The sequence below is a fragment of the Olea europaea genome, chromosome 6 (assembly GCF_002742605.1).
Source record: "Olea europaea var. sylvestris chromosome 6, O_europaea_v1, whole genome shotgun sequence".
Classification (NCBI taxonomy): domain Eukaryota; kingdom Viridiplantae; phylum Streptophyta; class Magnoliopsida; order Lamiales; family Oleaceae; genus Olea; species Olea europaea.
Genome location: NC_036242.1, coordinates 830,246 through 856,972, shown reverse-complemented (window position 1 = coordinate 856,972; position 26,727 = coordinate 830,246). Strand labels below are relative to the sequence as shown.

Here is a 26,727-nt window from a genome sequence, read left to right as displayed (position 1 = left end):
TCAAGAAAGATGACACCATCCAATTCTGTTTCCAAAAATTCACCAATAATACTAATAATTCTACTCTACAAAAAACAACTCACATAGGATTACACAGAACCTAGAAAGAAATTAAAAATAATAATAATACTAATGTCTATGGTATACAATTATAAGAATAATAGCTTCAGGTTTTTCAACAGTTAAGCCTATAGTTGCATCCAACACAATAAATTATAATGTCTTATAGAGCCAAGGGATTCAGATACACGAGCAGATAAATGAAGATGCAGAATCTACGAAACCAATTGCATCACAGCTACCTTACTGATCCGGATCTGACCCAATAGCTTCACATTCCACGTGAGCAAAAGGGTAAAAATCACCGCCTCGCTTATCGCATAACAGACTCTTTAACAAAACAACGACCATTGGATCTGCTTGGAGTTAAGAATCACTATGAGCATATATGGAAGTGTATTTCAATCTTTGCAAAATGAAATAAGTCTTTCACTTACGCATATTCTAAATGAATATTCATGAACCGAGGATTTTCTTTGCTTTGTGACAATGTTACAGAACCTTCAATAACTTGATCTTGCTCCACCTCAATTGGATCATAGAAGTAGATCAATGTCTGCAAAATCCACGGGAAGAAAAAGGAATGAACAAATATTATGTGAATACATTGCTTGAGAGCAAGAGACAGCCGAAAATGTGAGGAAATCGCGAAGGACAAGATACAGACAACCGTCAACTCTTCAGCAGTTGAGATAACCAGCAAACCTTTCTTTGCAACTTCTAGAATTTTGAAGTTTCTACAGAAATGCTGATCACATGGGTACTGATCATATTAAATGAAAGAAGAAACTTACGGTCATGGAGTAAGAATTAAAAAAGTAGAGGACAAACAATCTTCATCCAAATGATAGCCGAAACCATTGATGTCCTCATAGGTGTCTCCATCTTACATGAGCTAAACAAATTGGCTTTTTGAAAAGTAATTAATTACACCTACTTAAAAGACCTAATTAAAACTGGATTCCCAAAGAAACCTGCACTATGACGATCTTTTAGCATCACCAAGTAAAAACAGAGCTCAATGCATTCTGAGTCTTTCTAAACATTAGAAACCATGACGGGGAAAGAAAATAATGACAATATCTCCCTTGGGCCAAAGCACAAGTATTAATTTCTCTGATAAACTATCCAAGGAACACCTCAATTGTGTAGGGATAAAATATTTCCGAAGGAAATTGAAAGGATCAAAAGAAGGAATTAGGCAAATCAATTATGAAAATATGATTTACAAGAAAAGATACCCAGAATGCAATGTCCATATTCATTTGTCATATCAAAAGGCTTAAATATAATTTTCAAGGATAGGCGACAAAGACAAATGTGAAATTTCAGTACTTCACAGAGCCTGACATAAGTGAAAGTTGCAACTCATTGTCCCATTCAGATAATGAACCAACACACTTAATGCTGACACATTTTAACCTTGAAAGCTTGAAAAATCCGGGGGAAGATAAACGCAAAAGAATTTGAGCCAATTCAAATCTCTTCCCAGAAACAAATCCTATCTCCTTGCTTACACATCCAATTTGCAAAATAAATGATGTAAAAAAAGTTCACCGACTCTACAGGACCAAGCCAATCTTGACATTTAAATTCATATATTACAATATCATGCTGATATATGCTCGCCACCTTGCCACAGAAAATCAGTGTGAGTTTCCTAAAATGAAAAACCTCCCTATTTCTTCTCTTCTTCTGCTGTCTATTCTATGCATTCCTCTATGAACCACCTCATTTTCATACAAAGACTAATTGATTCAAAGACTTATTGCTGTCCATCTTATATGCTCAAGGTATCTCAAGTTCAACAGTGCAAAAATAGTCAATTCTTCTCGACTGCTTTTATCCAATAGTCATGTAATCTATCCTTCACTGAGTTATAAATTTATCACTAGATTTTATATATATGTCCTGTTATTTTGTAATATGCCAGTCTGGATGTTGACATTAAGGATTGAATATAATAGAGAAAAATCATCTAGTTGACCCATGTTTATCCAGAATCTGGCTTAACTAGTTGTACAAGCTAGTGTGGATGTAGTTTTAAGCTACATATCCAAATTTCTTGTTTATCCTAAGATACAACTCGCTTAAAATTTTGGTAGTTTCTTTACAACCTTAGTTTCCAAAACTCTTTTACACCTAGGAAAGAATTAGGCTGCCTGCTTCAGGATCCGTTAGAGCAAGCAGGTCTGACACAATGGTAGGGTCAATTGCTTAATCACTTTGAGCTACAGCTAGTTTGTGTTTGATGGGAACTGCAGTGTAGTGAGCCATCTGGGCAATTGCTACACTGGCCTAATGTTATTTAAAGAACAAGTCAAAGCATGTGCCGCATACACTCCTCGAGCCCAAGCACAAGAAAAGACATAAATTAAATGTACGTAAGACACCTGTTGCCAATGCGTTGGAGGATCCTCAGGTGCCGTAGACAACACAAGGGCTTCATTGGGATTGGCCCGCTTCTTTCTTTGAGTGCCATCTATATCATGATTATTAGGAGGCTCAATGAATGCAGCAATTCTTGTATTGTTATTGGAAGGGAATATTGCAGGTATGTCAAACTCCACATCAAACCAGAAAGCAAACCCATGAAATGGTGCTGGAATTCAAAAGCAAATATACTACTACTGTTAGAAAATTACATTCCTAAAATTTCAAAACTTGTAGGAGAGCAAAAATATTTAATCATGCATTAATTTGCAAATTCAATGATAACATCAAAACTCAATAAAGGTAAGATACATGCTCATGAAGGAAATGAAATTTACATGGAAATGAAATGAAATGATCTGGAGTGAGAAAAAATGCCTTTTAGAGAGTGGGTAAGTATTGGTGCCGTGAACATACATGCTCAGAGATACATAAACACATGGTCTACCCAAAATATCAATGAAAAGAAGAGAAAGGGATCTAACCCCGCATCATTGATTTAAACTTAAATCTGGTGGAAACAGATTCTAGCTCATGAAGGGTAACTGTATAACAGTCCACCTGTTTTACCTGTCATCAGAAAATGAAAAAAATTAGTTTTTACAAAAGCAAAATAATATTCGAGATAAATCAGGTAAATATGCACTAATATATAACATCTCTAGCATATCTATATTCTATAATATATTACAAGTCATATGAGACGAGAATCATTTATGGATGATTTTATTTAAACTATGTTTAGATTATTTCAATAATATTCTTTTTAATTTTGATTTTATTAATTGACACGTATTCATGCATTCCTAGAATCAATTTATTAAACTATTAAATTCCATAGATAAGATACATTGTAGTTTTCTAGATTTATTCATTCATCACATATTGTTTTTACTAGATAGATTGATGTATTTAAAGAGTCGTAGCCAAGGAAGATGGACATACATGAATGTGATTTGTTGAAGTTTATTTAGAAGGTTCTTAAAATCACTATAAATTTCCATGTCCTTCATTTTCCACAAAATGAAGCATGAGTGACACATGCATAAGCATCTTTGAAGGGTGTATCTTTTGTGGAGGATTCTCTTCTTATAGGAGAGAGGGTGGCAAAAGAGCAGCAAGCTTTACATGCTTCAAAGCATGATGTTAAAATAAATGCAACCTGAGAAATTTCTTTCAATATTTATAGAAACTTAAAAAGTATGAAAATGACGACGAGGTTAAGGACCAACTACGTGGGAAGAGAATCCAATCATTGAATCTAAAAGATGGGCGGTTTCTGAGGCTATGGGACAGGACTAACAAAGAAAAAATAAAATTTTTTAAAGACTTTAAAATTCTAAAGCATAACGTGCATCGCATGTTGACCAGGACTACCATATTAAAATCATGTGAAATATCTGAAGAAAGCTTGGCCATGCCTAGTAGAGTGGAAAAGACATGCTTGTAGGCACTAGGCAGTGTTGGAAGTAACATAAGCATATAATTGAAATTAGATGATACCGTTGTACAAAAGTACGAAAGACATAATAGTTTATAAAGTGCACCTTCGAAGCAATTCCCTTTCCCTATCAGTCCCCAAGACCACGGAAGGGAAACTACTAGAGTCTTGAAATTTGAAAATATAGAAACAATAATTCACCATATGACAACTGAAATATGAATTTCAGAATGAAAAAATTATTAAAAGCATGATCAACAACCAGTTAGAGTATCGATAAGGTAAAATTTAGATTGGACAAACTATAATTTGGTAATGTAAAAAAGGGGCACAGCAATGCAATATTATTATGCAAATACCGTCCAATACATCTTAGAAAATTAGATCATAAGGAAATCTGTAGCCCCCCTAACTTTTATAGCTTAAAACCTTTTATCTGCTTCCATTAGATATATTTTTCACAAGAAATGAAATTTTATTAATCAAAGAACTATATTGACAATCATGAAAGATAGATATCCTCTATCCATTAAACTAGAAATCAAGAATGCATTTTGTTTTCAACTGAAATCAGTTAGAGAAAAAAGAACACCCTTAAATCCCATAGATGCAGACCCTGTTCCCATAACTATAACTTTCTCTGACGCCTCCAAAACACTGCATTTTATCTCTGTCCATATTACTCAAAGAATGTTTGATACTACTGCTTCCCATATCACAAACCTTTCTTAAAGGAATCCAATTGGCTTCTCAAGGAATAAATGCTGCATATTTCCTGGAAGCACTCAAGCTTATCTGCTTCCTTTGATACTCTAATCCATAGATTCCTTGCAACGATGATAAATACGTTCTGATTCTTTTCTTCACATTACAGTGTAAAGGAGAAAAAAAAAAAATTGGACATTGACTAAATCCCAAGTATGAACCTTCCTTTTATATAACAGTCAGCAAAACGTGTTTACGTCCCATTTAGAGACATGCTGATACTTGATTTTTCAGAAAAGTAGAGGACGACATGTCGGGTACACATTTGTTAGAATATTATAAAAATATATTTCATTTTTAATTTTATACTGCAAAACAAATAGAATATTGCGTACATGTTGAAGTAAAGGAGGGTTTTATGTCAGATATGCTTATGTTTGTTCAATTTTGTAATTGTTTTAGTAGACGTTAATATCCCAAATTTTGATTGTTAAGTGCATCTGCTTTTGAATCTAAAAAAAAATAGACTCCTAATTTCGTTAATTTTAAAAGCTTATAAGTTATGACTCAATTTTGGCCTATCTAATCAAAAGAGTGAGTGCTCTTTAAATAAAATAGGTGTTTGCCATCAGATATGCTTATGTTTGTTCAATTTTGTAATTGTTTTAGTAGACGTTAATATCCCAAATTTTGATTGTTAAGTGCATCTGCTCTTGAATCTAAAAAAAAATAGACTCCTAATTTCGTTAATTTTAAAAGCTTATAAGTTATGACTCAATTTTGGCCTATTTAATCGAAAGAGTGAGTGCTCTTTAAATAAAATAGGTGTTTGCCCAGTTAATAAAGCAATGCATTTTAATTGCTGAACAAAGATGGTTTTTTTTTTTTTTTTCCGCATTCATTCTTTTCACTGCATCGTCAAACTCAGACATCCACCGTTCGATATTACTAGTGACCCACCTACAACGACGCCTTCATCTTCAACCCTTTGCCATCTTATCTACCCACCATTGCACGACCCTTCTATCATAGATTGATAAAGACGAGAAACAATTAGTTTCTCCTTCTCATTTTTTTCTAAAAATCAGTGTGCATCAAAGACATGTCCAACTATAAAGAACCAGAAAAGGGGGTCAACCTGCACATCCGTACATGTGTCAGACACCAATACGCAAGCACCCAAGCCATGCCATTGCTTTCTAGAGTCCCATTTTGTGAATAAGCCTCTTAGGTTCTCTAGCAATTCCATTCATTTAGGTCCATATCATATTTGCTCCTCCGAACCTTTCCAACCAAGAACATTGCTCCCATGTTATTTCCAAATTCATTTTCCCGTCAAGGATTACTTATGTTAGAAATAAAGTTATAGAGAACAATTTTCTCCTTTTCTCTAAATATCTTCCTGTCCACTACATACCTTCAGTCTTCATATGAACTTCTCGTCTCTTTTACAAGCTCACAAGTTATTGAGATGGCCAATTACTTCCCAACATCTCTTCTTATTAAAACCTTGGCTCAAGAATTTAAGACCCAAGTAATGAGGTTCTTTACAAAGTTAAATATGAATTTTTCAAAATCCTCCTTTGATAGCCAAAGTCCATCACAAGGAAAATGAAAACTAAAATTAGTTTTATCTTGAGGGTTCAAGTCCATCTATGCCCCCAAAAACCTCGTCATCACTTTTAGCACCAAGTTAAAAAAGGGCTGACGCCCACCCAGCATCGTCTTTCTAAATCTTCCATCCTTATTATCTTGGAGTTCTTCATATTACAGTTAATCTTGTAAAAGATCTGTTTTTGGAAAGAAAAAGATAATTCTATTTCAAGCATTAAGGGGGTCACACCAAGTATAATTTAAAACATCACTATTTATACAACCCTATATGAAAAAAATCCTAAACGTTCCGAAAAAGGGAGCAGAGCAGTTGTAAACTTCATTCCAGTAATATTATCTTTGAAGAGTGGTTATAACAATACTTTGATGCAGTGTCCGGGAAGCTTCAATTATTTTTTCATCTATAGAAATCATCACACTTTTTGGCACTCTGTTCATTTAAGAATAGAAAAGCTGTAAAAAGGGAAATCAGGATACATGGAGGACTCACCACATGAGGCCAAGTCAAAACATTTTCTCCACTGATTGTCTCAACCGAAGGCTCTTCAAAAGCACACTGTTTTGCTAATGGCAGCATGGCAGACACTACATATAACAACAAATCCCCAACCTTAGCAATCAAAAGAGAAAAGATCCATGAAAAGTCAGCTGATAATTAAATGAGCAAAGGCAACATTTAAATGTACTATTTATATTTCCAGACCAACTTTGACGTGAAAGTAAGCACTGAAAACTGACAACTCAGACTTAGAACTTAGGTTGAATGTATTATTGAACGTTAAATACTCATGAGAGTGAATCCTACATAAAAGAATAGTCCAACTTTATACCCCTATTTGATTTTGCTGAAAATCGGATTTCTAGAAGATCTTAATAAAAGTTGATGAAATACGTGGTTAAAATAATTTTTTTATTCAACTTAAATATTTATCAATTTTTTAGTTAAATAATTCCTAAATATGATCTTTCCATTCCAACTCTCCGCCTTAAGTTGGTGCATCTATATCAAACATGCCCAAGTTGGACGGTGATACATAGAATGTAGAATTGCCACTACTTGAAAATGGATTCTCCTATCATTTGAGATTATAATATTTTGAATAGTGTTTTTTGAAGAATTTGTCGTTAAAAAAGAAGAAAAAGCTCTAGGTTTACGTGCAATATTATTTTATTGGAGAATGTGCGGTTGATAAGAAGAGCAAAAAAGGGATTATAATTTTAATGGGGCCTAATTACAACTCCAACTTCAAGTAGTAAAGACCTCCCCCTCTCTACTAGTTCCAATCATAGTTAAATTATCCTAGATGAGGGGTAAAATAGAAACACCAATCAAACTAGACCTCAATCTTTTATATTAATTTCTTGAGATTTAAATTTCGTTTGATGCTTTGATGATTTGGCAAATTACAAATCTCCCCATGTTCACATGATTCTCATAGCCACATAAGCGTTTCCACCTACGGTATCCTCTCTAATGCATGGTGATTATAAAACGTCCTAAACGTATCATAATTATATTTTATTTGATTGATTATAAAACATATCTGGGACAAAATTGAGGCAATTTCTACAGAACAAGGAATTGATTAACTTTACAATGAAACTACAGAAAAAAAGGGAAGAGGAAAAGGAGAGAGAAAATCAAGCACATGAGAATAAATGTCTTGGTTGATCCTAGGTTCCTACGCATAGACAGTCCTCCGGAAAGCAGTTCAACAACTTTTAAACAAACACGGAGGAAGCAGCTATATCTGCTTTAGTGTGTAACTACTCCTGTTTAACTCTCGTTGGAGACAGTGCGATACTTCTTTACCACAATGTCAACTCAACCGCCCTAACATCCAGTTCCCATAGAACTTCCAATTTTCTCCTTGTCACTCTTCACTGCTACATTTTTGTGCATTCCTGTTCCAGAATCGCCATAATCCAATACGTAATACATCATTTCCCCCAGAAACCCTAGTGTACACAGCAGCATAGTCTAGAATGGGAAAGTATTTCATGAACAACTAACATATCGGATGAGAACTCTCAGAGAACATAGCACAAATATAGCATACTAAAAAGAGAGATAAATTGGTAACCTCAAGGAATCCTTTTGAACAAGTCTTTAACCAGAAAAATTAATCGGCTAAAATTGAAAACTTAAATAACAATACATACATCAATCCACGCCGATGATGTTTAACTAGGTCTCAAAACAAGGCCAGTGAAACTCTTAAAGCATAATTCTGTGTTTCCTAGCAGCAATACTTATGTGCTTCTTGGAAAAACATAATTGAGTTCCACGAACCATTTGAATGACTTTGTTTCACCCTGGTGGAACGAAATAAAATAGAGCACCTTATAATATGTTAGATTTTTGTTCTAGTCGATTTTGAAAATTATATGCAATCCATGATCAATTGTCAACTCGCCTAATCCTACAGCATAAAAGGTGAAAAGACATTTACAAGGGATATCCAGGAGTAACAGATTATGAGTCAAAAACAAATCTTTATCATACAGGAAGACACTACACTGATGTGCAAATCAGGCTAATCTTAACCTGAGCTGGACTCAACCAATGAAACCAAGAGATTTATAGACTTCAAAATCACATTTATTTCAAAATACAAAAAATTTAAAAACTTGTGTGCTAGACATCTAGTATATAGTTGTTGAAAATATTGATAGGAGCATAAATCTTAATATATATACTCACTATCAATTCCATATACATTGCGCCAAAAGTCGACGCTTTCACTATATCGGTCTGGATGGGTGACAGGTGCCATGTACAGCTGCAAAGGTAGAGAATAAAACAGCATTATGCCCAATGATCGGGCCCTACAATATGCCAAAGCTAGTATTTGGATGATATGGACCAGAAACTAAGGCAATCATTATATTCACATATGACAATAGCAGTAAACACCATGTTTGTTTCCAGTGGACCAATTTCTATTATTATTGTTGACAGATTGGTCAACTAGCAGTTATGTACAAGCTGAAGCAAAAATTAAAAGACCAAAGCCTATGGCCAACTATTGCTGAATCAGTAACATAAAATTGACATTAGTTCCTTAAATATGTTGCAGCGTGCTGCCATCGTTGCTTGACAATTCACACAGACGCATTAGGTGAGAAGAAACGCTATCAATACCGTAGCAGTTGATGGAAGAATAAGACCCCCGGGTTTCAACCAGCGTTCTCGGGCAGTAATGACACTCCCCAGCATACTCTAACATGGAAGAGCAAGCAAGTTCCATGTCAACACTAAAAAAGAGGAAAACTGGAACCTCCAGACAGACATACAATTCAGAGTATAGTTCAAAAATCCATTACATACATTTGTATAGGCATGCAAACTTAGATTTATAAATGCAAGATACTAACTATCACCTCATAGAGAAGCATGTAACCCATCCATTCTGAAACTATAACATCAACTTCATCATCAATTTCAACATCCTGCAATAACCAGAGTGTGACTTGCTACTTTTATCCTTTATTTATAAGCAGCAGACAAATTATTCAAGAACTAGTGTAAGGTTCAAAACAAAACCAGAAACAAACAAATGATCACCATTACTTCTGTCAAACACACAACTTCAAAAACAAAATGCTTAACATTTTTAGTACCAGACAGCAAAGAACAATAATTTATTCCAAGAAAATACAAAGCAATTTTTCCACAAGGAATCTAGGTCACTCGTATGCCATACATTTCTTTAAAGACATTTAGTTTTTATTTGTATGTACCAACAACCTCTTATTGCTTCAACTCATTTAGTTCTATACAAATAACAACAACAGGCTCTTATAACAAATTATTTCTTAGTTTTCCCTTTTTTCACTTTAAATGAAACATGTTGATATACCATACCTTGCCATCTGTTCACATTTTTTAAGTTAAAAAAGACGCTTATTATATAATTAATATAACTATAGAAATTAAAAACAGAAAAGAAAATGGATAGTAATAGAAAGTAAAAAAAATTTACCGAAGTAACTTCAGCTCTTTTTTCTTTCGCCTCTAAAAGAAATAACTCTCAAAACAGAAGTAAAAATTCATTGAGAATACGCCGCCAGAACCATAAAATAAAACTCAAGCAGGTTATAATAAGGTGATGCATGAGATCTACAAGAGTAATGCCTAAAGACTGAACTGATTCTCATAGTTCTTCAACTCTGGCTTGACTTTAAGTTCTATTTACCGTGTGATCCTTATTAACTAACTCCATTGGTGCATTTGCAATATAGTTTTCCTTAATAGGTTTTGTTATTACTCGTTGAAGTAACAAGAAATAAGAACTCTCTGATAACCAACAATAGCTTCTAACAAACATTCTCAAGATGCATTCAGTTTAGTTAGTTATCTTCTGTTCTTTATATTATATTTTCAACTATCCATAATAGATAACCCAACAAAACGGATTAGGCTGGCATGATTCAAGGAGAAATTTCAAATGAAGCTTTTACTCTCAAAGGTAAGGCATGTTATGATTCATTTATCCCCAAAACAAAAAAGCAAAAGTAACGCTTTCCTTCTGTTTTTTAGCAACAGAAAAAGCACTTGGTTATTTGAGGCTGGTCCTCCATGGCTAGAACTAGTGTAAGTGGTGCTCTGACACAAGTGAAGAGTAAAGAATTCCCTTTGCATCAATGCTTGTGTCTAATTTAATGCTGATATGACCTACACTAGTGTCTCTGCACTTATTAATTGGAATATTACGAACTGAACTTCATGGAGATAAAGATAGAGATAAAGATGAATAAATCTATGTCTTCCTTTGTCCCAATTTTTCTCTTCTTTGCACCCCTTTCTTTTCTTAATCTTCTTGTTCGTTAATAAATTATGCTCATGCATCAATTTGGTGTCAGAACAACTCATTATCCTTTGGCCTACACCTTCTCAAATCCAAAAATCCACCAACCGTTTTTCATCCATTCAATATACACACCATACATAGCCTTCCATCACCCATCCAAAACTCTATAACCACATTCACGCACAAAAACCTTAGAACAACAGAAGAACATGAAGAATTCGTACCGACGGCAATCAAGGGCTCAGTTTTTGCCTCTTTTTAGTTAGTTGAAATAAATAAATAAATAATAAAAAATTCAAGGGTTGTTTGAGCCCCATTTTGTTGAAAATTCACTTTTTTTTTTTCAAAATTCATTTTCAATCATACATTCTCCAAATAAAATAATATTACAAGAAAATCGATTTATTTTTATTTTTATTTTTAACCACACATTTTTCGAAAAGCACCATTCAAAAATGCATCTCTCTCAAAATGGGGCTAAAACAACGCCTCAAAAAAATTGCAACAATTTGTTCATCTATAGTTGTTTTTTAGCCCCTTGTTTGAGTCACATTCTTTAAAAACTCACTTTTTTTTAAACTCATTTTCAATTACACATTTTCTCAATATAATAATTTTACATGTAAATCTAAAAATATTCCTTACATTTTAACCCCATATTTCAAAAAATGAAGTTTACAAAACCTATTCTGCCAAAAAATAGGGCTCAAACAAACCCTTAGCTTCAATTTTAAAAAAATAAAAAATAGCTTACGTCTGTTTGCTTGTCATCAATTGATCAGTAAAAGCATTTAGTTCATTGTAAAGATCACCCCCATTGGCAAGAGTTCAGATATATGTTGGTGTCGAGTAAATATGGACATTTGGTTAAGACAAAAGACCAGCCTCCTTAGAATATGAAGTTCTAGTTTAGAGTTGAGTTCTCTCAACGGGGAAGAAATGATGAAGATCAAAATAGAGATAAAGATAAAGATAGATTTTAAAATAGAGTTTGATTTAGAAAATATTTATTTAGATTAGATTAGTTATTATATTTCGATAAGATTCTAGTTTATTAGAAATTCTTCTAATTCTAGGCTCTTGCTCGTTTCTTCCCCTATAAATAGAGGACTTGTTCAATATAATTCATAACCCTTGATTGTAGGAATAAATTGATATCTTCTTTTGCCTTCAATTGTTCTCTTCTTTGGAACCTCCCCTTCTTTTCTTAATCTTCTTGTTGGTTAACAAATTATACGCTTCTGCATTAGAATGATCTGACTAAATTGTGGAAACTATTACATCTGATGATAAATAAAAATAACAGGCAGTTAGTTGAAACTGAACACAACCTAACATAACAGATTTTGTTTCCTGTTCAAATAACATTAACCATGGAAAAAATGAAATCACGAATGCATAAGAAATGACAGGTGTCAGCATGTTTAGAGAAGAGGTTTACCTCAACACGCCCATGCAAAACAATGACTCTATCAGATAAGTTGTTTGCCTTTACAACTTCATTTGCCTGACATAATATTTCAAAAGAAAAACATCTATTAGACTACTTATAATTAGAATTTTCTTTTGTGATGAAACAATAAAAACGAACAAAAAGTTGGAGAGAAAATAGAGAGGTATCGAAAGAAAATTCTATCAGATTTTTCACTTCCATTTAGGGAAGAAAGGTGCAATATTGTGTCTCAAGCCAAAAGGTTTAGATTGAATGACTCCTATTTTTTCTAAGAGTGATTTCTAAGATCTGTCGCTATATGAATCTACTACAAAATCTGCTCTAATTAGCCTCTAGTCTACAAATGAAAACATTAACATCTTCTAGCATAATTCAAGAATTTCCCATACATTCCATAATTCAACCATGGCATGGACCAGTTTAGCTTCCTTTTCAAAGACTGATGTCATTGTTTGAATGGGATCAAACATCAAGACCTTCAATTTCCTCATCTATCTACTCAACTTTCAACAACCATGACCCATCGTCTCTTGACCGCCTACATGAAAAACTCAACTTATAACATTTAGAATGAGCTATTATGAAGTCCCAAAAGGCATATCCTTGAACATTAAACTACCAGCTACCTAATCCCTGATTCCAAATTTCTGATTTTCTTTCAGAGCAGATAAAAGCATAGAAATTCATTATGTTTGCTCTTACAAAAACTTCTCATGAGGGTGCTATAATATCTCGAATTTTTACTACTAGTTAGATTTAAATTTAGGACTTAAGTGCGTTATCATTAAAGTCTAATGACCTTATTGGTTATTGGCCAATGGTTTAAGAATCGAAATGGAGAGTTATTTTGGAAGTTAGATGAAATCATTTGTAAACATATGTAAATATGCCAATTGGTCTTGTTTAAAGATGTTTTATTGACCACATGCATTATTCACACAACAATTCAAGTCAATGTAATTGATTTGACCACAAACATTATTTACACCAAGTTTTAAGCCAAGTCAATTGATTTGACCACGTGATTAAAGGTATTGATTTAACCATTTTCACGACAATACACCATTTATGCATTGAACATGCCTAATATCTAGCTAGTTCCTTTTACTTTTCTACACATAGTCCAAGAATTTACACTATAATTAGGAGATAAACCCAACACTAGACTACCCCTCACCAACTATTTACACACTCTTCTTCTCTAACTCCATCACTTATCTCTCCACCTTTACTCCTCTCGTCCTTTTGATACTAAATATACTTGTACACTTACACAGTTACACATGAATACTCAACCACACAAGCGGCTTAAAGATCTCTCTCCGACAATCAACCCTTCTATCATTTTCAAATTGTCCAATGAACAGTAAGTTGTACTTTATGTTTATGTGGCTAATATGTATGTATGTAGTATTTCTATGGCTATGTTTTGTGTTTTGGTCCATATTACAAATGTTTTATTCAGAATGGACTAGATCATATTGTCCTTTAGTAGAGAGAATATAAGCTTTTGAGTGGCATATTGATGACAAAGACATAATTTTGACACCCAATAAAATGATGAAGTTGTATCCTTTAACTAGTACAAAATTTCTCATCCTGCATCATTGTCCTTCAGAGATTTTTACACCGTCAAGTCCCTTGTCAAGGGTTTTGAATATGAGAATTATATCAAAGTAGCACAGTGCAGACATCTCAAAAAATAAAGATATGTAGATTTTGAGTATCATGTTTTTATAAAGAGACGCGATTATAACCCCTGGAATCTTAGGATTGATTATCTATTTTCTTTTGTCGTTCTTTGTGACAGTATTGGCAATGGCATAATTTAGTTCTAGTTTTTAAGTCGGGTAAAATCGTTGCTTCCTCCTTTCATGTATAACTAGCTGGCCAAACCCCTACCAATAGATCATTATTTTAAGTAATGCAGGAACATGCTTGAAATAGGTGGCTCCAAAGGGAATGGACTTGAGGTTAATTCCTAGGGTAATATACAGTGGATTGCATTAGTGCCATGAGTTGTAGTCTTGTAGATTTTATACATAATGGTAGCAATTCCCTAAATCAGTTGGTATCAGAACTAGAGTTCCCGTGTTTGACTCGATGCTGGAGCATTCCTGTTGGTGGCAGGCTTTAAATGGGGTGGGCCCAAAGGGAGTGAGCTTGAGGTGAATTTTTGGGCTTGATTCTAGGTAATATAGGGGGGAGTACATTAGTGCCATAAGCTATAGCTTTTGACCAAAACTAGTGTAATATCATACATCAAGTAGTGAGATTCTGTCAGTATTGTAAGTCAATTCATGTCTTCCCCAACAGTCCACCATTGGATAGCTTTAGAGCAAATCCTGTGTTATTTAAGGGGAGCTCCTAGACGTGAAATACTGTACAAAAATTATGGACATACCCACATCGAATGCTTCTCAGATGCAGATTGGGCAGGTTCCAAGATTGATCGAAGATCCACTCCTGGCTACTGTGTTTTTGTTGGAGGAAATTTAATCTCATCGAAAAGTAAGAAGCAAAATGTTGTGTCCCGATCTAGTGTAGAATCAGAATACGGAGCTATGGCACAATCTGTGTGTGAGATAATATGGATATATCAGCTCTTAACTGAAGTTGGTCTTGAGGCTTCAATGCCAGCAAAGTTGTGGTGTGACAATCAAGTTGCTCTTCCTATTGCTTCTAATCCTGTGTTTCATGAGCGAACTAAGCACATTGAGATTGACTGTCATTTCGTTCGTGAGAAGGTACAGCAAAATTTAATATCTACAGAATATGTGAAGACTGGAGAATAACTAGGAGACATTTTCACAAAGGCTCTAAATGGGATCCGAGTGAATTATATTTGTAACAAGTTGGGCATCATTAATATCTATGCTCCAACTTGAGAGGGAGTGTTATGGGCCTAATTATAGGGTAATTATAGATTCCTAATTTATATAATTTCCTAATATAGATCTCTAATATTGTATATATATGTGTATCGTTATATATTTTCTTCCTTAAATTGTTACACTGTTATGTATTAGGTTTACCTGTCTCAGCAATGTCAGAAATAGGATGAAATGAATTCTTTAATGCTTCTTGGTACTGAGTGAATTTGGCAAATTCATCTGTAGAAAGTGTAATGGTCTCCGCAGAAGAAGAGATGGGTGTAGTAGTAATAGCTGCAACGTGGGATGAGTGAGACCTCTGAGATTTATTTTGCAGTTTTCAGCACGAGTATTTGGTATGACCCCGGCTCATGACAATAGTATCATACAACTCCCCCTTCATTCTGACTTCGATTGACCCGACTACCTACACCCCCACCTCTTTTATTACCTCTACTATTACGACTGATGAGAGCACTAGAAGGCTGAGCAGGTGTTGCTGCAATAGGAGCACTAGTATCTATGCGAAGTACTCTAGTAAAGGATTTTTGCAGCGATGAAATCTCCGCATTGGAAAGAATCTAGGATTTAGCAGTTTCGAACTGAGAATTAACCAGCCAGAAAATTCATCACAGCCATTTGCTCCCACTGAGCTTATTGAACTTTCACATCCGGACTAAAAGGTAGCAAAACATTCAATTCTTCGTAGATCTTTTTGAAATTCATAAAATAAGCCTGAAGAGACTGATCTTGTTGTTCAACACGGTAAAAACCCTTACAAACTTCATAAATACGCGACATATTCCCTTTCCTAGAGTATAGAAATTCCAAATATTCCACCAATTCCTTAACATACTCGCAGTGATTAAGTGTCAATGGAATTGCGGATTTGTAAAAATAATCGGCAATCATCTCATAGCCATGCATGATTATTATCCTTTGGTGGATTTTCAGTAAGATGATTGTCCATGGAAATACTTCGCAGATAAATCCTAATTGTCTTACTCCAATCTAAATAATTCGAACCAACCAACTTATATTCCGTGATTTTGGACATCACTGGAATGACATCAATTCAGTAAGATGATTGTCCATGGAAATACTTCGCAGATAAATCCTAATTGTCTTACTCCAATCTAAATAATTCGGACCAACCAACTTATATTCCGTGATTTTGGACATCACTGGAATGACATCAATCACAGCAAAATTCTTTTGCTCGGCCATAGGAATAAAACACGAGCTCCAAATACCAAATTAAAACCCAACAAATAAAAGCCCAACTCATTAAAACCTAACAAATAAAAGCCCAACTCAGTAGACCCAAAATCAAACAAAATCCAATCGAATAACGGTAATAAAACCAACGAATTAGCCCAAGCCCAATTCTTAGGCCTAAAAGAAAATTAATATGCAGCCCAAAAATTACCAAAACTATGGCAAAATGATAGTCCAAATATCAAAGCCCAAATGACCAGCCCAAGAGTTCTAATTGGTTGCCAAAATTCTAATTAAATAACCCAAATAATTCAATCCAACAGTCAGCCCAATAATCAGCAAAATAATGGCCCAGATATACTTAACCTAGCAACTCCAAATACACCCACGATGCTCCCAATCCAGGAGAGAAGACTACTCGACACTCCCAATGAAAACCAAACACCAGAAGCCATTGAGAATTACCATCCAATTCACAATCAGAAAATTCAAGCTCTCTTGCAGCCAATTCAAGTCAGAGTGTTGCTGGGTAGTTTCTGGACGTCGAAAATCACGAAAGTCGTCTCCAAAAGATTTCGGCCTCCACAGATACTGAAGACGAGTTGCCGAACAATTCCAGCCACTTACCGTTATTGATCTTCAACCACGAAGAAGAAGCAACCCCGAAAGTCTACCACAAAAGTGCCGAGGCCCAAAGATTCAGCAAAGAAAATAGGGAAGCTCTGATACCATGTAACAATTTAAGGAAGAAAAAAAAAATTTTCCTTATTTTCATAGAAAGAAGACGATACATATATATATATAAATATATATAAATATATATATATGTATATACACACACACACACACACAATTTTAGAGATCTATATTAGGAGACTACATAATTAGGAATCTATAATTACCCTATAATTAGGCCCATAACAGTAATAACCGATTCATCCTCCCTTGGAAGTCCACCAAGGGTAGCTTATGATTTCTTCCTCTAAGATGGGTACCAGCTGCCTTCAGCCCGTCAAGTTTTTATTTCATCAAAGCCAAATATTTAAGCAGCATGCCTTCCAGGGTTGGGAGAGTGCAAGTTTCACTCGAGACTGAGACTGACAGTTGAGGAGCTCCTCTTTTCCAGGTTGTATAAGTGAGAAAGGGTGTATTACCACTATTCTTTTGGAGCTCAGCCTAATTCGAAGAGGATCTCCAAGAAAACCATGGTCAAAGGGACTCGATGTTTGATGTAACTGTTGTTGCAGACAACATTGAAATCTGACCAAACAACACTAGAATTCTCAGAAAACTATTGTGCATCCCCAGAAAGGATTATCATGCTTAGATCAGTGATTATATCGTCAATGGCATGAGCCTTCTTCGCTCAGCTAGCAAGAGGATACAGAGCAAAAAGGAGGAAAAGAGTATTTCAACAAAAGCACAACTCAAAAATAGCAGTGACCTATTTTCCATTTAGTACAAGAGTCTAGCCATGGGATACCATACACTCAGCAAAAACTGAAGGACGAAACAACCAACAAAATGAATAACAGACTAGAAAATGGCATGAGCATTTGTTGATGAAAGAATAACCAATTCAGTGCCACATCACATGCTGGAGGGGTGATGCATCCTTTTACAATTAATGCCAATAATGCTCCTAGGTTTTAGTATCATCATGGAATATTATAAATTAGGAAGAGTTTTAACTTTTAATTAACTAGTCAAAGGGAGATATTGTGTAATAAGGCAAGGTGAGATCGGCATGAGGTAGATTGTAAAACTTGATACCGTAACATGTCTGCACATCAAGACCAAGAGGGGACTCGTCATTTTATATTTTAAACCAGTTCATGAAGTCACAAGTGAGTTCAAACAATATACTAGGTGAATTTGTTAACTTAGATCGCCAAAATGGAATATATATTGATTTCGTTGGTTTATACCTTTAGGCCAACAAACTATGAAGGGGTAAGAACATTTCCCAAACCCAATTAAGCTTGTAAATCAGTAATGAGGCATTTTAAATCTTGAATGTAATGACACCATTGATGTTCAACAACAAGGTATCATGCACCATATTCAGCCAGTAACAATTTAAAATTAATCCAACAAAGTACCTGAACTGCAATATTACTGGCATCCACTGCATACACCTGGTGGCAAAGAAGATGCAGGTCAAACTTATTTATGTAAAACACAATTATTGGAAATATAAAACCAAAATAAGTCTGCAGAAAAAAGGAAAGTGAAGCTAATAATATATAGCTTATAGGAGAAATTAGGAGTTCTCTGAAGTTGTCTTGTGCACAGACAGCAACCACAAAGATAAAACCATCACGACTACTATATCTGTCAGAACCTACACGATCAACATTACAATCCCTTGGGAATATTTCAATCCCAAACACCAACAATTCATATCTGATTTAACCGAAGTCATTCAACTAAGAAACAGGCCTGATAGCAAATGAATAATATGACACGCGATAGATGGAAATCAGTAAATAACAAGATGTTTGACGACTAGGGCAGAAAATAAAATAATTGAAGAAGCCGACCATTCTAAGCCTCACTGGTGAACAGAAATAATGCAAAAATAATCATAATAAATAAATTAATTAAATATATATTAGAAACAAAAAGTATGATATTATTGAAATAATTTAATTTTAATAAGGCTAAAATCATTCAAAAAATTATTCTCACTTGATGTGATATTTAATTCCAATTAAGTGAAATTAGATGTTAATTAACTTACATGGAAGTGAATAATAAAATGCATTCTTGAATGCGAAATTTTAATTAACTTATAATTAGAATTAATATCACTGAAATGCATAAATGAAGATTAATATTAATTTAATGAATATGAATGTTAATTAATTGAGAATTAGCCCCCGTTTGGCCCCCATTATTTCACATTATAATTTTTTCTCTTATTTTCAATCACACAATCTTTTATAAAATAATATTACACGTAAATCTAATAAATTTTCTAATTTTTTAACCACACATTCTCAAAAAAAATACTACTCCTAATAATGAGGGCCAAACGGGGGCTTAATAATATGGAATTCATATATTAATAAAAGCACACAGATGAAATGAATATGTCAAATGTACATATACATTGATGGTAACTAAATTGTTGAATAAATTAAATACATATTGAAAAATGAAAAGTAAGGTATAATTGAACTAGTCAGAATCATCAAAAAAATGATTTTCACTTGATATAATATATAATATATTATAGACAGCTTATAATCATCATCATCCATTAATACGGTAAGGGACCTGCTTCAGAAAAACTTGAGATTTTTCTTACAATAATAATAATCTAAGTAATTATCACATCTTCATCGCATATATGTGTACTTTTATCATGATCTACTTGAAAATAGTAAACCTTAAGAAAGAAAAGAGAGTATTAGTATAGTACAGCTCATAATAGTTTACATTTTACTGGTGTTATATTGTATGTATTTTTCAAAATCATTTTAAAGGTTTGATGAGTGAGTTCCTCTGGAAACACAAGAAAAGGGGAAGACAAATTAATTATGCTGCTTTTGATTCTTTCCTCAGGAAAAATGTTCACTAAAATAAATACATATTTCTATAAATGTCAGTTACCCACTGGCTGAATTGAAAGAACAAAGCATAGAGCTTCTTACTCGTTTTGCACCAGCCTGAGCACAAAATATTGAAAGAATGCCAGTGCCACAACCAACATCTACCACTACCTGAAATACGAGCATAAATATTCATCATCAAGAAAGGCACATATTAGCCAATCAAGAGGAGAGATAGAAGTTACATAAAAAAAAATTCCACGATCTAATTATTACTAGCATTCGTAGAAAATAACTTGTCATTTGTCATGTATGATGACGTAATCCTCTGACAGTTTGAAACAACTATGGGACATATGATAATTGACAACTGCTTACTTTTCCTGCGATACGATCTTGATGCTGGAAAATTGCATTCCTGTAACTTTCCGTACGCGCACGATCCTGTATATATCAAAAACGATATCATCATTCAACTCCCACAATCTGAAAAACAGACAACCATCGGAATCACCCTTGTGTTTTCCAAATCCATCTTAACAAATTGAACTTTAGCACAAACGATTAGGTTATCTGTAGAAAATAGTATTTTCTTCATATTGCCGTCAAATAAGGTACCAACAATAGCGTACAAACTAAATGTTGCGAGTGTAATTAGACAAAGCCTTCAAGTAAAAGTATACATCACTGCAATTTGTTAAAATTTTGAGGAGACACCCCTTGGTAGGCTTCATGGGTTTTTTATTTACAATCTTAGCACAAAACATAGTTCTCTACTATACCTACAGGATATACATGTATAATCTGCACAATCGCACACCTATATGTATGTATTTTTATATTTATGATGTGCATACATATAGACAATCACCTGGAAGGAAGAGAGAGGAGAAAACTTATGTCACCATTTTTACTCCTCCAGTCACCAATTCCTCCAGTACTTCTCTCTATAAAACTCTCTCCCTCGTGTCTCTTCTCCATGAACTCAACTTTTACTCTGCTATCATGATGCATGTGCACACATCACACCCACATGCAGATAGAGAGAGAAGCAAGCCTATTCACCTTTCAGTGCTCCACCAAATACCATCTCTTTTCCTCATTTTTCTCTCCGTCTCTCTTCCCATAACCTCTACAATGGGACGGACAAAGTGCGTGACAACTCACTGTACTTGCAGCAGGATGCTTTGATAGAATCCCATCAAGTCTACATACTCAAAAAAGACCCAGAAGAATGGATAAGTAGATTCGGTTAGACACACAGTTAGGGGCAGAGGTATTGTGGGAAACATGGTGAGATAGGACGCCTATAAATGTAAGAAGGGGGATCTAGGAAGGCATGCATTTAGCGATTAGTTTGTGTAGTTAGTGGAGAGAGATTAAGGCCCCTCGAATGCCTTGGAGTGCCTTTCAATTTCTGTTTCATTTCATCAGTTCAATTACAGTGTTCATTTTCCTGCAAATCAATAAAGAATACATTTCTTATACAGTCTACTTCTTCAATCCTATACTAATATTCTAGTTACACAGATTGAGCACCTAATCAATTCCATGGCTCATCAGTTTTGTAGGGTACATAGAGCAACAGTCATGCCTCAATCCCAGAAAAATTTAAAGTATCTTCCAGGTTCCTATCAAAATCAATAGATAATATCGAGCTGATAAATTGGAGACAAGGATGGATGGACAACAATAACAGCTACAGAAAGATATGGAGTCCATGAAATATGAATTTCATTCTGTCATAACATCAATGAAGGAGAAGTTGGATTTAATGATAAAAAAATTGGATGGACAAGAAGAGGAGAGGAAGAAAAAAGAACTCGTAATCAATCCGACTAAAAGCACGGTTGATTCTAAGATTCCATTAAAATCCAAAGTGGAAGGAGAAAGTACAGCTGTAAGGATTCACCATGAGGGGTCTGAGAAAGTAGAAAATCGAAGTCGACCAATGAAAACGCAGGTATTCGTTGGAGGTAATCTGCGACTGGTCTTGATACCACTCAATGGAACCTAACTTCGTGGGCACGAGGTCGAAAGCGTGGTGGTTTGTCCCACATCGGAAGTATGGGCTCCCTTTGTGTGGTTTATATAAGTTTGGGTTCTTCCAAATTTTATGGCTTATTTTGTTAGGTACTTGACTGTGTTTGGCAAATTGATCAACTCCTTAGTTGTTGTAGACACTAATATGTGAATCTATTGGAGCCAACAATGAAGTATTAGTACTAGAACTATAGGAAAATGCAATAGAGCTGATGTGAATTAGTAAAGGCTTTCTGGAAATGAAGAATGTCAATTGAGAAATGTATTTGTTATTCAACGATAAATGGAAATGTAAATAACAAATCTCAGGCTATTCGAAGGCCCGATCTCTTCACTGTTATTTCTCAATATCTCATTGCACGAATGAAAATCCCAGCTCTCCCTTATTACATTTATAAACAATCTACTAGCTTTCTATTACCATTACCTTTTTGCTAACTAACTATTGACAAAATTGTTTCAAACACCGACAGAACCGAAAGCGCCCCTTCTTTCAAACTTTCAAAGAGAGCACACTAGAATAGTTGATCACTTGGTTGCAATTTGATTAGACATCTATCATGACCCGCTGTCCTGAAATCCACCTTGTCCTCAAGGTGCAGGTGTGTTCAACTTCAAAATTCGAATTTTCATTTAGTTGAACCATTTTTTAAGTAAGCTTGTTGCAGTTGTTAGCCTTTTTTAAGTGAGCTTGTTGTAGTCGTTAGCCTTTATAGCTAATCGTCCATCTACGAGTAAAATTTTATCCATACAAATTCCATAACCAGTTGCATCTATAGAAGAGTTTAGGTTAGGGAATTTTTTTTTTTCCATTTTTGTTCGGGCTGTAAATCATTTTGGCATGCTTAATGACCCGTACATGTACCTAGAGCTCACTATTTTTGCACCAAGTACCCGAGCTATATTTTTCATCACACCCATAATGCAGACCCTTTTCCCTCTTTTGCAGCAGCTCTACGTCAGCCAATTTCGTGAGTGACGGTGCACCCCACGCTACAGAAGCCGAACGCCTGGTGGTCACTACTTTTGTAGCGACGAGAGTTAAAGGATTTGTGGTGTAAGTGTTGGATATGCGTTGATATGGGTAGAGATGCGGGCTATAATTTGTTGGGTTGGTAAAAGGCAATTTACCTCTATTTGAACCGTAACTCATTTGGGCCTTCTCCAAGATCCAATCCATGGGCATATAACCCCGTTAAAATAGTTCTCTTCCCTTTTCTTTTTCTCAATCAACTCACTTAAAGCCGTCCCTTCCACCTCGACTTTTGGAATGACCGACAAAGACATTGATATGATTTCAATGAATCTATCCGGTCCCAGGTTTCGGGTCTCCACCTTTCCTGCTTCTGCACGGCAGTTCCAGTTGTCATTATTAACTCCAAATTCCTCTGATTTTAGGAATATTTCAGAAATGATGGCCGAATCAGGTAAGGTAGGTAAGGTAGCTGCCCATCCCTTTTCCTTCTTGTCCAGTTCTTGTCCTTTACCTTCATGCATCATAATGCCATGTTTCTCCATCATTACTGCCATACCTCTTTGGAACTCCAATTTTATGGCCTATGTTCTTCCTTGTAACTCTGAATTCATTTGTTCAATCCTTCCAAATTATTAACATGATCTTCTAATTGCTTCTCTTCATCAATTGTAACATCCTAGTGCCGATGCTCTGATACCATTTTGTTAGGATTGATATGGTTGTGGTTCCCTCCCTTTCCTGCTAGGATTGGAAATCCTGTATTTTACATATCCATACGATTAAGTCCTTGTTGAATATGGCTGCTTCTCCAACTGGTTTTGATAGGAACCTCGAAAATGCTATTAATGTTTCTGGGATTGAGGCACGACTACTGCTCTATGTACCCTGCAATACTGATGAGCTATGGAATTGATTAGATGCTCAATCTGTGTAACTAGAATATTAGTATAGGATTCAAATAGTAGATTGTATATGAAATGTATTCTTTATTGATTTGCAGAATGATGAACACTGTAATTGAACTGAGGCACTCCAAGGCATTCAAGAGGCCTTGATCACTCTCCACTAACTCCACAAACTAATCATTGAATGCATGACTTTCCAGATCCCCCCTTCTTACATTTATAGGCATCCTATCTCACCGTATTCCCCAAAATACCCCACCCCCTAACTAAATGTGTCTAACTAAATCTGTTTCTCCATTCTTCTGGGTCCTTCTAGAGTATGTAGACTTGATAGGAGTCTATCGTGCTTGCTTGTTTTAAGGGATTAATTGCATTCACTAGTGTTTTCAATTTAGAAACCTGAATAATATGCTCATTCAAGATTGACATAAAATTACCATTCAATCAGCATCAACAGAACACAAAAATTAATGAACCATATTTCATCTAATTGAAATTAATTTATTTCATCACCATAGCACCACTCCAACTCACCCCAAGTTGAGAGATCTACCATCTTCACCTACTATAGCAATCCAGTCTCCTATATTACTGTAGTTTTCTTTTGTCTTCTTTACTACCTAAGTTACAATTTAGCACACAATATCAACAAAATATCCGTAAGTCCTCTTTAAGCCCCGGTTTGCCCCCCATTTTTTTAAATGAAAATGGGAGTAATACGATTTGATTTTTTTTTATTTATTTATTTTTTTTTTTGGAAAGGAAGGAAAAGTTTTCGATTTAATTGCAATATTATTTTATAAAAAATTGTATGATTGAAAATAGGAGAGAAAAAAATGAAATGGAATTTAATGGGAGCCAAACGGAGGCTAATTACATAGTGAACAAATAGAACTTTCAAAATTTACTGATTATCTCAAATCAATCACATTAATTTTAGGTGAAATAAAATAAATAATTCCAACATTAACGTAAAATTTGAGTGCATTTAAACTTGCAACTGTGAAATCAAAACGTTTAAATATACACTTGATAAATATTAGTAAATAAACTTAGAAAACATGACATTTCGTTTTTCCAATAAATTTTCATCAGTCTGAACCATTGTCCATCAAATATCAGCGACAAATACGAGTTAGATTTATATAAAAATTAGTATCCAAATACCTACAATATTATTGGAATTTCTAAAGTGAATATGTAATTTTTGACGAATCCTAATTCCTATCCAAATTCAAAAAGAAAAAAACAATGAAGTCTAATTGAAGAACACCAATAAATTAGAGAAAAAATAAAAACTTCCACATATAATATATTTTAAACCACAACGATCTAAAAGACCCTGTGAAGTTCTTTCTTATTCTTTCAGTTATCAAAAAGAATTCAACTTTCTTCATTTTCTTCCTTCCTTATATAGGCATCGAGGCTGGGTATGACCAGTTCCTCATAACAGAAGCGAAAAGCACCAGGTCAGAAAAGCCATGGCACCCAAAAGCACAAATACAATCATAACCATACAAAGTGGAGAACCAAATCATCAAATAGCAGTTAAAAAAATTCACTGACAAATAAACTAATCCAAAAGAACGAAGATACTAAACTTCAACGTAAACAAGAAATAAAGCTCTATGTCTTCAAACATCCAAAGCTGAAAAATAATAAATAAATAAAACCATAAAAAGATGGGGACGGAAGGTACCTTAATCATTTCTTCGTGAATACCGAGGTGAGCGTAAGAGTTAAAGTATGCCATGTCGAAGTCCGTACAGGGAGCGGGAGCCTTATCCGTACCCGTCTCCTCCTCCTGCTGCTGTTGGATCATCCTATTAGAAACCCTAAGATTGGATCCACTACCATGGTTGCGTGACCTGCTGCGGCTACCCCTCCGGAGCCGATTCTCGGCCGAGTGAGCGCCGCCGCCACTGCTACCATCGTGGTGATAGCCATTGCTGTAGCCACTACTGCTCGTCGATTGGAACATGTCTTCTCTCCTCACCCTGCTCAGAGCTCGACTTGTCATTTAAACCTTTGGGACCCATATTAATTATTTAGGGAAAATTGTAGTGGATGTCCCTAACCTTTAAGATAAGTGTGGGTAGGTCTCCAATTTTTCAAAACTAGGTATTACCATTTCAATCTTTTATTAATATAGCAAATCTAATCCTTTTGATTGGTTTCCATAACATAAAAGAAAAAGAAAATCAGCCCTTGATTGAACCAATGTTTTCGGATAATAGATTTTGTAACAGCAATTTTTTTTGAAAATTTGTGGTTAAAAAATAAAAAAACATTTTGTTTGAAGAAAAACAAGTTTTTTGAGAATGAAACTCTAACAAGGGCTCAAAATATGTAACATCCATGCCCCTCAAAACTTCCTTACCTTCAAAATGATGTTCTTAGAGTCAATGTTCTACAAAGTTAGTATAAACTTTGCTTAGGCTTGAAGTTTGGCCTTAATCTAGTCAAGCTTAAGCTTTTTATGCCTAAATTTCGAGTGAATAGCCCAAATGGTCACTAAACTTTGCACCAGGTCTGCAAAAGGTCACTGAACTTTCAAAATTGTCTAACTCATCACTAAACTTTTCGAAAAGTCCACCAAAGGTCACTGAACTTTCAAAATCGTCTCACTCATCAC

General features: G+C 34.7%; 1 protein-coding gene across 3 annotated transcripts; it reads right to left on the bottom strand.

Moving 5' to 3' along the window:
- LOC111395412 (probable protein arginine N-methyltransferase 6) lies at nt 1-26,127 on the bottom strand. Of its 3 annotated transcripts, XM_023021389.1 has the most exons (13): nt 25,792-26,127; nt 20,547-20,612; nt 20,271-20,339; nt 18,714-18,749; nt 12,509-12,574; nt 9,638-9,706; nt 9,399-9,476; nt 8,958-9,036; nt 6,744-6,838; nt 2,979-3,063; nt 2,454-2,662; nt 498-616; nt 1-416 (listed from the first exon to the last, which is right to left on the bottom strand). In XM_023021389.1, the coding sequence occupies exons 1-13, from the start codon at nt 26,110-26,112 to the stop codon at nt 374-376; spliced, it is 1,335 nt and encodes a 444-aa protein (XP_022877157.1). In that variant the 5' UTR covers nt 26,113-26,127; the 3' UTR covers nt 1-373. The 3 variants fall into 3 exon arrangements, with proteins under 3 accessions (XP_022877157.1, XP_022877159.1, XP_022877158.1); XM_023021391.1 differs by lacking the exon at nt 9,399-9,476; XM_023021390.1 differs by lacking the exon at nt 12,509-12,574.
- Between the last annotated feature and the right edge of the window lie 600 nt (nt 26,128-26,727).